The sequence below is a fragment of the Aphelocoma coerulescens genome (genome assembly GCF_041296385.1).
Source record: "Aphelocoma coerulescens isolate FSJ_1873_10779 chromosome W unlocalized genomic scaffold, UR_Acoe_1.0 ChrW_unloc_scaf_1, whole genome shotgun sequence".
In the NCBI taxonomy this organism is placed as follows: Eukaryota; Metazoa; Chordata; class Aves; order Passeriformes; family Corvidae; genus Aphelocoma; species Aphelocoma coerulescens.
The window spans coordinates 11,828,258-11,843,015 of NW_027184080.1; the positions used below are offsets into that span (position 1 = coordinate 11,828,258).

General features: G+C 42.3%; 1 protein-coding gene across 2 annotated transcripts in view; it reads right to left on the reverse strand.

Moving 5' to 3' along the window:
- Positions 1–14,758, reverse strand: part of LOC138102785 (E3 ubiquitin-protein ligase UHRF2-like) — a 396,395-nt gene that overhangs the window by 161,172 nt on the left and 220,465 nt on the right. For both annotated transcript variants that reach the window (XM_069000537.1, XM_069000536.1), the window contains 2 exons: positions 12,046–12,155; positions 8,307–8,493 (listed from right to left, as the gene is read on the reverse strand). In XM_069000537.1, the coding sequence (XP_068856638.1) occupies positions 8,307–8,493; positions 12,046–12,155 (297 nt within the window). The remainder of the gene's footprint in view (positions 1–8,306; positions 8,494–12,045; positions 12,156–14,758) is intronic.

The window sequence follows — 14,758 nt, forward strand, 5'->3', positions numbered from 1 at the left end:
TCTTTCTGCATTACCCACCAAGTGCAACCAGGTCCTTGAGCAAAGACAATCCCACGGATGGGTTTGCTTTTGCCTGAGGTGGGATTAATCCAAACAGTCTTTCCTAAAATACCTCTCAGCTGTACCACAGGGACTCCATCTCCATCCACTGTGTGCAAGGGTTCAGACTCGGCAGGACCAGCTCGATTGATGGACCCTTGGGTATTGACCATCCAGGTGGCCTTCGCTAAGTTCACTTCCCAATTTTTGAAGGTCCCCCCACCAAGTGCCTTTAGGGTGGTTTTAAGTAGTCCATTGCAGCGTTCAACTTTTCCAGCAGCTGGTGCATGATAAGGAATGTGATATATCCATTCGATACCGTGTTCTCTGGCCCAGGTGTTGATGAGGCTGTTCTTAAAATGAGTCCCGTTGTCTGACTCGATCCTGTCGGGGGTGCCATGTCTCCACAGGACTTGCTTTTCCAGGCCCAAGATGGTGTTCCGGGCTGTAGCATGAGGCACAGGGTAGGTCTCCAGCCATCCAGTGGTTGCTTCAACCATGGTCAACACGTAGCGCTTGCCTTGGTGGGTTTGGGGAAGGGTGATGTAATCAACTTGCCAGGCTTCCCCATACCTGTACTTTGACCATCGTCCGCCGTACCACAGAGGCTTCACCCCCTTGGCCTGTTTGATTGCAGCACGGGTCTCACAACTGTGGATGACCTGTGAGATGCTGTCCATGGTAAGGTCCACCCCTCGGTCACGGGCCCATCGATATGTTGCATCTCTCCCCTGATGACCAGAGGCAACATGGGCCCAACGAGCTAGGAATAATTCTCCCTTGTGCTGCCAGTCCAGATCCACCTGTGATACTTTCACCTTGGCAGCTCGGTCCACCTGCTCGTTGTTGCGATGTTCTTCATTAGCCCGACTCTTGGGTACGTGCGCATCCACGTGTCGAAACTTCACGGTCAGCTTCTCTACTCGGGCAGCGATGTCCTGCCAAATCTCAGCGGCCCAGATGGGTTTCCCTCTGAGCTGCCAGTTGGCTTTTCTCCAGCGAACCAGCCATCCCCACAGAGCATTAGCTACCATCCACGAGTCGGTGTAGAGATAGAGCCTCGGCCACTTCTCTCATTCAGCAATATCCAAAGCCAGCTGGACGGCTTTAAGCTCTGCAACCTGACTCGATCCACCCTGTCCCTTGGTTAGCTTGTGCAACTTGTCGTGTGGGGCTCCATACTGCAGCTTTCCACTTCCAGTTAGAGCCTACAATTCGGCAGGAACCATCAGTGAAGAGGGCATAACGTCTTTCAGTCTCCGGTAGCTCATTATATGGTGGGGCTTCCTCAGCACGAGTCACTTGCTCTTCCTCTTCTTCAGAAGATAATCCAAAAGTCTCACCTTCAGGCCAGTTTGTTATAATTTCCAGAATCCCAGGGCGATTTGGGTTTCCAATACGGGCACGCTGTGTGATGAGAGCAATCCATTTGCTCCATGTGGTGTCAGTGGCGTGATGCGTGGAAGGAACCTTTCCCTTGAACATCCAACCCAGCACAGGTAGTCGGGGTGCCAGGAGGAGTTGTGCCTCTGCTGATTACCTCTGAGGCAGCTTGGACTCCTTCATAGGCAGCCAAGATTTCCTTCTCTGTGGGAGTGTAGTTGGCTTCAGACCCTCTGTAGCTTCGGCTCCATAATCCCAGTGGTCGGCCACGAGTCTCACCAGGCACCTTCTGCCAGAGGCTCCAGGACAGACCATGGCTCCCGGCTGCAGAGTAGAGCACGTTCTTCACCTCTGGTCCCGTCCTGACTGGGCCAAGGGCTACTGCATGAGCGATTTCCTGCTTGATTTGGGCGAAGGCTTGCTGCTGTTCAGGGCCCCAGTGGAAATCGTTCTTCTTGCGGGTAACCAGGTAGAGAGGGCTCTCAATCTGGCTGTATTCAGGAATGTGCATTCTCCAAAAACCTATGGCGCCTAGGAAAGCTTGTGTTTCCTTCTTGTTGGTCGGTGGAGACATTGCAGTGGTCTTATTGATGACCTCAGTGGGAATCTGACATCGTCCATCTTGCCACTTTACTCCTGGGAACTGGATCTCTCGGGCAGGTCCCTTGACTTTGCTCCTTTTGATGAAAAAGCCGGCTTCCAGGAGAATCTGGATGATCTTCTCTCCTTTCTCAAATACTTCCTTTGCTGTGTTTCCCCACACGATGATGTCATCGATGTATTGCAGATGTTCTGGAGCCTCACCCTTTTCCAATGCAGTCTGGATCAGTCCATGGCAAATGGTGGGACTGTGCTTCCACCCTGGGGCAATTGATTCCAGGTGTATTGCACACCCTTCCAGGTGAAAGCAAACTGGGGCCTGCATTCTGCTGCCAAAGGAATGGAGAAGAATGCATTGGCAATGTCAATAGTGGCATACCACTTCGCTGCTTTGGACTCCAGCTCGTACTGAAGTTCCAACATGTCTGGCACAGCAGCGCTCAATGGTGGAGTCACATCATTCAGGCCACGGTAGTCCACCGTCAGTCTCCATTCTCCGCTGGACTTACACACTGGCCATATAGGGCTGTTGAAAGGTGAATGGGCCTTGCTGACCACCCCTTGGCTCTCCAATTTGCGAATCATCTCATGGATGGGAACCACAGAGTCTTTGCCGTTGCGGTGTTGCTGACGGTGCACTGTATCTGTGGCAATTGGTACCTGTTGTTCTTCAACTCTTAGCAGTCCCACGGCAGAGGGGTCATCTGAGAGGCTAGGCAATGTACTCAGTTGTCTAATATCTTCTGTCTCCACAGCAGCTATCCCAAAAGCCCAACGATGTCCTTTTGGGTCCTTGAAATATCCATTTCTGAGATAGTCTATGCCGAGAATGCACGGGGCCTCCAGGCCAGTCACAATGGGGTGTTTCTGCTACTCGTTCCCAGTTAAACTCACTCCAGCTTCCAGTACAGTCAGCTGCTGGGATCCTCCGGTCACCCCAGAAATAGAGATGGGTTCTGTTCCCACATACCTTGATGGCATCAGAGTACATTGAGCGCCAGTGTCAACCAAAGCCGTGTATTTTTGTGGGTCAGATGTGCCAGGCCATCGGACCCACACAGTCCAAAAGACCCGATTGTCCCTTTTCTCTACCTGGCTAGAGGCAGGGCCCCTCTATTCCTGGTCATGTTGCATGTTGCTCCCTTATGGTGAATACGTTCCTGAGGTCCCCTCAAGAGGATCAGTCATATTATCATTCCTATACCGTCTGGAGTTCTGTGTGCGAGAGACCGGAGCAGTGTTGACTCTAGATGCGCTTCTTGTGGTAGTTGTCCCTCTTTTTAGTTCACGTACCCTGGCTGCTAAGGAGGAGGTGGGTTTTCCATGCCACTTACTCATGTCTTCTCCATGTTCCTGAAGGAAAAACCAGAGATTACCTCGTGGGCTGTATCCTCTCTCCCTGGTTGGGGGACGCCGGCTCCTAATGGCAGAGACTCTTGTTGGTTCTGGCGAGATCTGGTATATCTCTTCCTTAAGTTCCTTTTTCAATTTCTGATGGCCTTCTTCAATCAAGCTCCGGACTTGCTCAGCCGAAAGACTTGTTTCCATGGATGAGACATGGGTGCGAAATGGGGCTGTGACGGTGTCCTCGTAAATCCTCAGTTTGTTGACCAAGACGCCCACCCTGTCCTCGCCTTCCCTCCATTGCAGCGTTGCCAGGTAACGGGAGTATATCTCTGGTCCAAGGCGTGCGAACCTCAACCACATCTGTGACATGCACTGGACACCATCTGGGCTCTTAGGAAATCTCTCATCTTCTGAGAAAATGATCTCCAGCACAGCCAATTCCCTCAGGCACCGGATACCTTGTTCCATTGTGCTCCATTTCCCTTGGTGCACCTGGAGGTCTTCTTTACAAAGGTACCTGTCCCTGACACTTGTAAGCAGTCGCCGCCAGAGGCTGAGAGTTTCTTGGGTTCTCCCAATCCCCTGGTCAATGACCACATCCCGGGACAGAGATCCCAGCTGCCTGGCCTCACTTCCATACAGAATGGTGTCATTGGCTGCAGCATCCCAGAAGCGGAGCAGCCAGGTCAGGATGGACTCGTTCGTCTGGCGCGTGAATTCCCACTGCAGGTCTCGCAGCTCACCCAGGGATAGTGACTGAGTGATGATCTCTGGCTCTGCCTCTTCTGCTGGGTGCGAAGGTCCTGCTGCATCCTCATCAGTCACTATGCAGGCTGATTTGCTTTTTGATTTCTTCTTCTGCACGGGGGCAACTGCAATCGGTTTGGGCTGTTCTGGTTCAGTGATGGTTTGCATGGGGACGCTGACAGTGCTTTTGGTTCCTTTCTCCTCTGAGTCAGTCTGTGTAGAGATGGACACTGTTGCTTTGCGTTTGGTTTCTTTCTCCTCTGTGACAGTCTGCGTAGAGATGGATGCAGTTGCTTTGCGTTTGGTTCCTTTCTGTGTGGCAGTCTGTGTAGACATGGTATTTGCTGCTTTGCTCCTTTTTACCTCCTCCTCAAGCAGACGTTGCACCACACTAAGTAGTGTTCTGTTTCTAAGCATGGTGTACACAATGCAGGCCATAGAGAAAAAAGAGAATAGAACTGACAAGAAGATTATACCATCCTTAACATCCAGAGGGAACTCAATATTTTCAAAAACTGCTGTGCCTGGCCTGAAAGGCTGGAAGAAACCACTCTCTACTCCTCCCACCAGGGGCTGGGTGCGATTGTTGAAGAGATCCCAGACATATGAGCCCAGACTAGGACAGCCAAACAAAATTGAGTATATATTCTGAATGGTATTCATCGCCTTGCAGGTTATTATGCTATAGACATAATAAACCAATAAAGCAATTCTCATACCAGTCCTTGGTTTTAACAGGAGTAACACAACATGCAGGTAGTTCCCCATGTGAGGAAAAATATAGAGAGCAAGATACAGTACCCATGTAGACAAGCTGAGCACCATGGTGAATAGGTTTCTGTTTACACAAAATTGTAATTCTGACTTTGTCTCAGAGCCTGCCCGACGTTGGGCGCCAAATTATGTGCTAGTTTGAAAACAAACCAGTGGGAGGCCCCATGTCAGAATAACAATTTAATGGAAATTAAAGAAAAGGAAAAGAAAGTAAAAGAAAACACTGACAGAGTCAAGATACAACCTGAGTCCCTGTTAGGCAGGGTGGTGGTAGCAGTCTGGTAGAATGGTGACTGCAGTCCTCTGAAGTGCTGATCCTGTAGAAGAAGGGGTCTGCTCTTCCTCAGAAAGTCCAGTGGTGGCTGTGTAGCTCCTGTCCTCTGGAAATCCAGTGGAAAGAGTGTCTCTGGTGTTCAGAGTCCCAGATTATATCCACGATGGGATGCTTGGTTCCTCCCTCTGGATGGAGCATCTCACAATGGGGTAATGAGTCATGAGGCCAAGTGTTGATTAGGCTCATTAACAGAAGATGGTCCGGAGGGAGTTATCTCTGAGTCATGCGGCAGGACAATGATGGGCCATTAACAGCAAGATAGTCTGGGGGGAGGAGGCAAGGAGACACTGCCCCACCTGATTTCCACAGCTCATGAGGATGGTAATAGAATACACTGCAACCCAGGAGAGTGTTCAAATTCAACGGTTTCTCCAAACAGAGCAAATATGAGTAAAAGTCTTTTCAGTTCAGGATATTAAAAAAAAAAAAAAGTCTATTTCCTTTTAAATCAGCAGAAGCATCTCATTCTGCACATATACACAATGAAAAAACCCTCACCAAATGTCATAATTGAAGTTGCACATATGTATAAATATAACTGGAGTCTGGGGAAACTGAATTATATTAGCCCATGAAAAAAGGTAGAGTATTAGACACTGAACTATAAACAAACTTACTCAGTATGAGGCAGCTGATATAATATAGTGCAACTTTATTTACTTTTATGAGTGAATGATAAATGTTGTCTTTCGCATATATGATTTCAACATTTACAAGCGATAATGTACTATGTAATAATAGTGTTAAGAAAATTTAGTTAAGTAGAAACACGATTAGAGTGAATTGTAACTTTGAAATAATTGTAATATGTTGGGAAACGTAATAATAAATACATGGTAATAAATATCCTTTAAGTTGACAAACTACAGAGCCAGAAACCAGGGCATCTTAAAGAAACAAAGAAGATAAACCGCATGCATCCCAGGAAGACTGTTATCTCATCAAAACTCACACCTCCGAAGGAAACTGTCAGCCACAAATTAGGCTGGAGACTGGGGAGGCACCCGAGAGAGGGTGCCTGCCTTCAATTCTGAAGTTATCCAGAGGACCGAGGCAGCAGTCATGCTGGTGGGAGGGGGCAGAGACTGGAGAGGGGGGAAATTTGAGTCAAGTGTAAATTACTTTCTGGGCTTAATGAATATGTAACAGTTTAAAGAAGTACTTAAGTTCACAGTAAAATGAATGGAGTGGAGCCTCTGGCAATATTGCTAAGCGCCCCAGTGCTGTGATATGCCTTTGTTCTACTAATAAATGTTCAATATTATGCTGCTGAAAATTCAGCTCGTGAATTCATTTATCTCACTTCCATAGAATGTTAAACTTTTAAAGTACTTAAAATATTTTATTTGAAGTGTGCAGTTCCACTAAAATCTATCACAAAATGCAGTTCAAAGCTTTTCTTAAAACATGTCCATAAACATCTATTGATGTATTCATAATGGAAAACTTTAGAATTAAGTTCTATTTATAAGTCACAAAAGATTAGCATTTAATATATTTTACAAGCAGGTTATAACAATAAATGGTATGAGTTGCACAACTGATACAGGTGAGATGTGGCATGGAGCTCAAGATAAGCTTCAATTAGCTGATGCTGGCTTGATGCAGAGTCAGCTCAGAATGGAGTTAGCTGAGTCCACCAAGGTGTACTCATTTGGGTTTCTTGCTGGTGGTACTAGTTACTGGAAATGGGGAGAAATCAGGTAGTAGTTTTCTTACAGCAGAAAAAATGACTGAGGCAGCTATAGAATAAGGGAAGGGCAAGGAGCCAGCAATAAGGGCTGAGATTGAGGGGAAAGAAAAGAGGAAGCAACAATGAAGCCTGAATAAAACAAATAAAATGTTGGGGAAGCATCACTGCAGGTGGTGCTAATTAAGTCTAATAACATCAATCACACAGAGGTCATAAACTGAACAATCTAATTTCTGAAACTATGTAATGATCAATAATGCTCAATACCAGTAGTTTATGAATTATATTTATAAATAGAATCTTAATATAAAATGTAAATATGTTTACATACAGTGCAAGGATAAAAACCATACCAGATTGTCTTGGTTTGAAAGACAGGTGTCTGCTAAGGAAGGCAGGAGCCTCCCTTGGAACGGCAGATGCAACCCCCCCCCTTCCCTCTGAGTTATTATAATTTTGAAATCAAGGCACTTTTAGGCAAAGATGTGGGAAATAGGAATAACAGTTCTTTACTATTATATATCTATATGTGTATAACCAGTCAAACAAACAACAGTAACTATGGCAGTAACGGAAAACAATCACAAACCCAGTCCCAGTCTTCTTGGCTGTCCAGCCCTTTCCCCTTGGGTGCAGTTCTGGTCACAGACAGCAGGGGCTCTGGTGGCTCCTGGTGAGCAGGTCAGGTGCCATGGTTCCCCCACGGCTGCAGGAGGTGCTCCGGAGCGAGCTCTGAGAGCATGCGGCACTGGTGGCCTGGGATCCCAGGAAGGGATGGGACAAAAGCTTCACAAACCCCTGGGCAGCCGGTCCCGGTGTCCGGCCGGACCCTCAGGAGCAGCAGGCTGGAACAGCAGGGACGAGCACAAATTCCGGGTGGCAGACAAGATGTATCCAAACTGCGGAGCTGCGGTGGGAGCCCCCAGGAGGTCTGGGCAGGCAGGGCGAGCATGGCTACAACGTAGCAAAGGCTCAAAGCAATGGCGGGGGCAGGGCAGCCAAGGCCCGGCTCCCAGTGGGGCAGGGAAAGGCGGACTTGGGATCCCGGGGTTTCTCTGGCAGAAGGAAAAGCAGCCGAAGAAACAGCCTCCCTCTCCATCCAAACGCTGGGACCGACTGTCCGCACACTGAGGTGAAACAAGAGTAGCCAGATGTGCCCCACCCCAATGGCTACATCTTTTGTTTTTCTTAAGTACCCAGTAATTTGTCCCCCTAGCAACACGTATGGGGAAAATTCCTTTAACAGAAAAAAAAACCAAAACCAGGAGAGCTCCTAAAACCCCAACACAGATGTATAAAAGCTCTTCAGTAATTTCTCTAGTTGCAAATAATAGAGGTACCTTGTGTAGAATGTGAATATACATAAGTAAATCATCTTTGTATACTTACCAATCCTCATCTTCTGGTATCTTGCTTAAGGGAGGGTTCAGGCAGTATATATGATAAGCCATATTACATTCATCACAAAGGAGTTGCATATGAGCATCTTGTTTTCCACCACACAAGTAACACGAGCAAAAGCGACATTCCTTATCTGGGTCAGCCCTGCAGTGCTTACATTCAGGGCCACTCTTTCCTATCAAAAAAAGATACAAAGTCACAGGTCAGAAAAGCAATTTCAGATTCATAAATACAACATAATGGCAGAAGAAAATATACATGTGTGTTCATATGAATATGCCATGGATGTAGTAGCTTTGCTATTACAATGAAGTCTGCGTTTGAAAAGATCAAGCCAACATGAACAGTTTAGACCTAGATAACACTTATGTATCACTACATGATTAAGCAACTACTGTGACTATCAACTTGTGTTCTTCATCCTAATATTTATGAGAGTCATTGCCATTTTCCAGGTTAGGTTGCAACCTAGCCTGTTGCTCTGCTACCCTGATCATCAGGGGATGGGGGCATGTGGGATGTAAAAAAGAAAGAAACTAGCTCTACATACTCAAACAATGGCAACATAATTCACTGGCAGCTTGACTGTACTGAGTGCATTATAATAACTGACTAATTTTATGAAGACTTAGCACTTATTAATGTGAATGGACTCATTTTGATGGACTAGATCATGAGAAGATATTGTTCTGCAAGTTGCCTTGGCAAGACTGCCTGGAGATCTTGAATAGAACTGTGAAATGTCCTTTATACTGTTGCAATTTTTAAAAACGCACAGAGTTAACAAATAAAGAATAATAGTTTTATTCTAATTTCATCAATTCACAATAATTTTTATTTAAATCTGAAAAAATAGACAAGTTTAATCTTTATTCTTGGTAATAAGCTAATTTTTTCCTTTTAATTCAAGCAGCCAAATGAAAGAATATGTTTAATTATGTAGGTTTACTGAAAATTAAGCACTTAGATCAGCCTACATTAGTGTTGTAAAATGACCAGTTATTGTCTTTATGCATTACTACATCAATAGGACTCAATTCTTTACGCATATGAGCACTGTCCCTATTTGTAAATGGAGCTTTTATAGTGAGGCATTTGACTCCCTGGACTAATGGAATTTCTTCTGCCGCATGTACAAGCAACACTGCAAGTGACCAGTCAGCAGTTTCTCTGATTCCTCACCACCACTGCTCCACCTGTACACTCTTCCTACAGATCAGATCTGGGCACATTAAATGTAGATATTAAAAATTCTAAATGGATAGCTTAAGACTTATGAAGAGCAAATTACAACTCAAAAAAACTCCATCCCTCTAAAAAATTAATATACAGATGAATATATGAATTATTAATCAAGGATGACAGATGATCCCAGATCACAAATTTTCACACAGTTTCTTTTTATAGAAATTGAATTAATGCCTGTTTCTGCTCATTTGGGAATTTGGACCAATATATCCTTTATACAGTAACAGCATAGGTACTGGTTCCTCAGCTAAGGTAAGAAATGCCTTTATAGAAAAAGGATACATTTAATAATCTTATATTAGATGCAAAGGAGATAGTAGGTAAATCAACTACATGTAGCAGAACTAACTATTACAGAAAGTGTCTGAAATAAGTTTAGAAGGAAAAAAAAGACTTAAGAGCACTTGACCGCACCACAAAGAGCTATAGCATTACAGGAAAACAATTTTGGAGTGAGTATTTCTGTGTGGAAACCATCAAGAAAGACTATGGAAGTGAATTGGACAAACTAAACTATGAGGATGTGATACAGAATATAATAATAACAATGACTAAGTACTGTGATGATCAGAGCACTTCCAGACAGCTGAAGGAACATTTTTCTTACTTCAATAAGTAAATGGGTCTTGAATCAGAGGACAAGGGGGAACTGAAATGATTCTTTCAGGGTTTGGGTTGGAAGCAGAAAGCTAGTGCAGTGGTCTCCAAATGTTTTTGTTTGTACACCTCATCAGTAAAAAACTTTTGAGTATGCACCTTCAATATATTTATGTTTATTTATAAATTATATACATGTACTTCTCTACTAATATATTATGTACATTATAAAACATACACAAAAAAGGAAATTAAAAAGGAATCATATAAGGATGAAATAAACACTGTTTAAAGTTTAATTTAAATTTATTTTATTTTTTAACAGGACAAAAATAATTTTCTTCCTGTTCCCCAATGGATTATCTTTCACACCTCCTGGGGTGCATGCACCCCACTTTGGTGTCCACTGAGCTAGAGAACCAAGAAACCTTTGATAATAATGGATAAATGAGTAGTATGAGTCAAAGTATAAATTAGCTTCTCTTTTCCCCATATCGCATTTTCTTCAACCATTTTATGAAGTTTACAATTTGATCTTCTGGTTCTTTGAAACTATTGCAATATTTAAGTCTGTTATTCACTTTAACAGAATTCTTTTCTGATGCTCCCAAGTAACTCTAGACTGTCAGAAATGCTATAAATTCAGATTAGCTTTTTCTTACTTTTAAAAGAAGTGATATATCTGGAGGCCTACCAGATAACATTTGACTCCTGTTACTACTATTACTTTAGGTCAAAATGTGGTGATGTATATAATTAAATAAAGCATGACAAATTTACATACCCTCCAAAATCCATTTTTTAAACTAGAAATATTCTAATATACATATAAAAATTAGATACATAAATGCAAAGCAGATATAACCTTGTTTTATACTGTCTAAATTTAGACATTTCTGAAACTGTCAGTTTATCAAAAAAATACTATTTTAAAATGAAATGAGAACATAAATGGAATGAAGTCTGTTTCCATTGATTAAGCTGAGAAAAATAACAAGCAATGAAAAAAATAAATGGCTTAAAATACCTTCATTTATTGAAAATTACATTTCTACTTTTATTAATACATTTGCAAATGGAATTTCCTTTTTTTTAAAAAAACCTTATTTTTAATATGTCATTGCTTTAACAGTACACTGCAAATAGTATAGATTATAAATGAAAGCTAAACTGCAATAAATTTTCTTCTTTTAAAATTCAGTAATATCTATCAATAATGCCACAGATCAACCTTTCAGGGTTCCCATTAAACACTATCTTATAACGCCTGTTCTTTAATTTTTGTATATTTTTAAAATTAGGATAAAATTTTAAATTGCTTTATAGAGAACTGTCCTTTGGCAGGGGGTAGGGAGGGGACATGGTTTATTTAGTGCTCAGAAGGACACAATAATCTAAAATTGAATATATCTGGTTTTTTTCATAGTTCTAGCAAGTTGACACTTTCTTGCTCTACACAGCTAAGGATTTTTCATTCTTAGATAATGCCATGGTTGAAGACAGCAGTCTTTTGCATCTGTTAAGAACTCAAATGAGATGTCCATTATGATAGTAAGTTTTGTGATTTGGATGCCTGCCTAGGAACTTATCTCAGAATATTAATTCAACCCATACAGATCATCTAAAATATCAATGATTTACCTGCTATATTCACAGCACTAATGTGTTGATATATTACATCAACAATTTATTCTCAATATGCCATGTAAGAAAGTTACATTCTCTTAAAAACTTTTCAACCCAAAATCTGTGTAATAACAATTCTTTTATTATGCACAAAAGAAACCTTAATCAAATTGATTCTGTGGTCTGATCCCTTAATTTTTAAATGTCATTCAAATATTTAACTAACAGTCTCAATCACACAAAAAAAAGCTCATACTTTTGAAATCTCCATCTGAAAATGTCAGTGGATAAGCTCCTGGCTTTTCAATCTTGTACATTTCCTCTATAAAAATGATTCTGCAGTCATTTATTGCATCTTCTGGGCCTCTGAAAAATAAAAATATTATAAAGTACATTGAACTCTGTTTCTTGGTCTTACCCTCTATAATTGGCAAACTCTAAGCAAAATAGTATAGTTAATTGGCATCTGTTTTATCAATAAGAAAATAGCTCTTATGGACTTTGCAAACAAAATTCAATGGAGTGCTCTAACATAGGAAAATCAAAATGCAGAGTATAGTCTACTTAGTGGCACTGATAAAGAACATCCCAACACAATGTTTCATTGTCCAGCTTGATTCTTCTATAAATGTTTCTAATGTAATACACACCACAAAAGTTATTTTTCTCTTAAATCAATACACAGTTATGCCTCATTTTCCTTCTAAATAACAGAAAACTTTGAGTTGAAAGAATATTTATACACATGCATATTTGTGTGCATGTGCGTTTGTGTGTGTGTATAATGCAAAATGTAAAAATATAAATATATCTTAAACTTGAGGCAGATCTATATGGGAAAGCCAAAGCAAACGCAAATTCAATAAATTGTTGGCTATTAGTAAGCACCTATTTAAATTCGGAAGCATACTGTATTAAACTGGTAACTTAAAATTTATTTAAGAAATAAACTTTTTTGATAATTTCAGCATAAATCAGGCATTGAAGCTACAAATGAGACTTTCCCTAGCAGCTAGTAAAATGGAATTTTTGGCTGGAAAAGATGAGGAGAAGAAGAAAGAGAGGACAAGAAAAGGATGTCTTTAGTAACAGCTTAGACAAATGCCTTACAGAAATAACAGGTGCAGTTTATCATAAAGGATGGTCTAAGAGGAACTAATTTAGTCCCTTCCAAACTTGCTGTTTATGATTACTTAGATGCTGAATTTAGCTACTGTATCTCAACTAGGACCTTCAAAGAGGATAATCACAATGATGAGTGGCTCTAAATCGCAGCAATCAAGGATTCCCTTTAAGAAGCTTTGATACATATAGGGCCCCTGTCTCCATGGGTCTCCCATGGGGTCACAGCCTCCTCTCAAGCATCCACCTGCTCCTGCGTGGGGCTCCTCCACGGGCTTGTCTTGGGGTGACTTTATGGTGTGTATCCCCGATCTCTGCTCTATGCCCAGAAATTAATTTTGTGCCTTTCTATGCCTTTAAACTGAGCCTGAGAGGGGGGAGAGGAAAAAAACCGAGCAAACTTCTCAAAGCACTTTTGTTTCAAGGACACACAGATATATACACAGACTTCTCTGCACCCTGCTGCAGCGAGAGCAAGAGTGGAAAGAAGCACCCTGCTTGCTTTTTTTTCAGCCAGCTATCGGCTACTTTTCTCTGGAGAGAGATGGAGAGTTGAACTTTGTTTTCCTGGGACTTCGATTTTTCCCTTCTTCTCTGCCGGACTGTTTCAACATCAGAACGCATCGGGAGGATTTTTTTCATCAAGGCCCAGAGGTGGGCCCACCGGGTCCCAGCTCGGAGGAGGAGGGGAGAGGCTACCTATGGATGGACTCTGAACTTTTCCCAGGTTTTCTCTCCACAGCGAGAGGTTTTATTATTTAGCATTATTATCCTTTTCCTGTGTGTTTGTTAAATAAATAGTTTTTATCTCTTTCACTTTCCTCCAAGGAAATAATTCTTTTTTTCCCGAACCTGGTGGGGGAGGGGTGGTTGTGACCTGCCTTCTATCAGAGGATATTTTTCCTCCAAATATATCCAAACTGGCACAAATAATTAGTGGCTAGAAGAAAAGTGAAAAACCTGTATTAATTGCATTTTGGTTTGAATTTAATTACTTTGTGTTGGGGTAAAATAGTCACCATGTTGGTTGAGTTCATAATGTCTCTCTGGCTTGATGTATTCATGTCTTTCTGGTCCCTAGGCCTATTTGCCTATCCACAGATTACTCCTATCTTGTCCCTGATACAAAACTTTTGCAGAGCAGGGGCATGAATCAGGATTTGTATTTTGCTGTGCTCGGTGATAATGATTTATAAGAAGTTTACAGAGGCACAGGCAGTTGTTTGAAGTGTGTATGATATGTGGTTTCTCTGTCCTAATGCCAGTCCTAGTTTCAGTAACCTGTTTTGGGGGTTTATTAGTAATTTCACCCAGTTTGTTGGCAGCGGAGTAGATGGGGTTTCCCAGCCATTCATCTCCCTTCCCTTTAAATTGGATACATTATCTTTTGAGAATGTTCAGTTTCCCCTGGATGTTAAAGAGACCACCTTCCTGGTATTTATCTGATAAGCTTCTTCTATATGTCTTGCAGCTTGGCTAGAATGAGAGCTCAGATTTCCAGGGTGACTGATGAGACACCTGACCTAGATGTGGAAAATCCTGAGTGGTGTGGGGTATGGGAGGATAGGGGCCAAACCATGAAGAATTTCTCTGACCCAATATCTTGGAATTTCCCCCCTGAACAAATTCAGAAACCAGCTGAGGTGGGGAAATATCTGAAAGAGAAATACAATGACAATTCTAATGAGAAAAAGCTCATTGCAATATGTTGGGCCTTGGCATATGTCTATTGCACACTGCTAGGTACTATGGAGCAGCAGATAAAGGTAGAGGGGCAGGAAGATAAATCAGCAGACACCCTAGTCACTCAGGCTGCAGATAAACCAGACAGCAATTATAAGCCACTG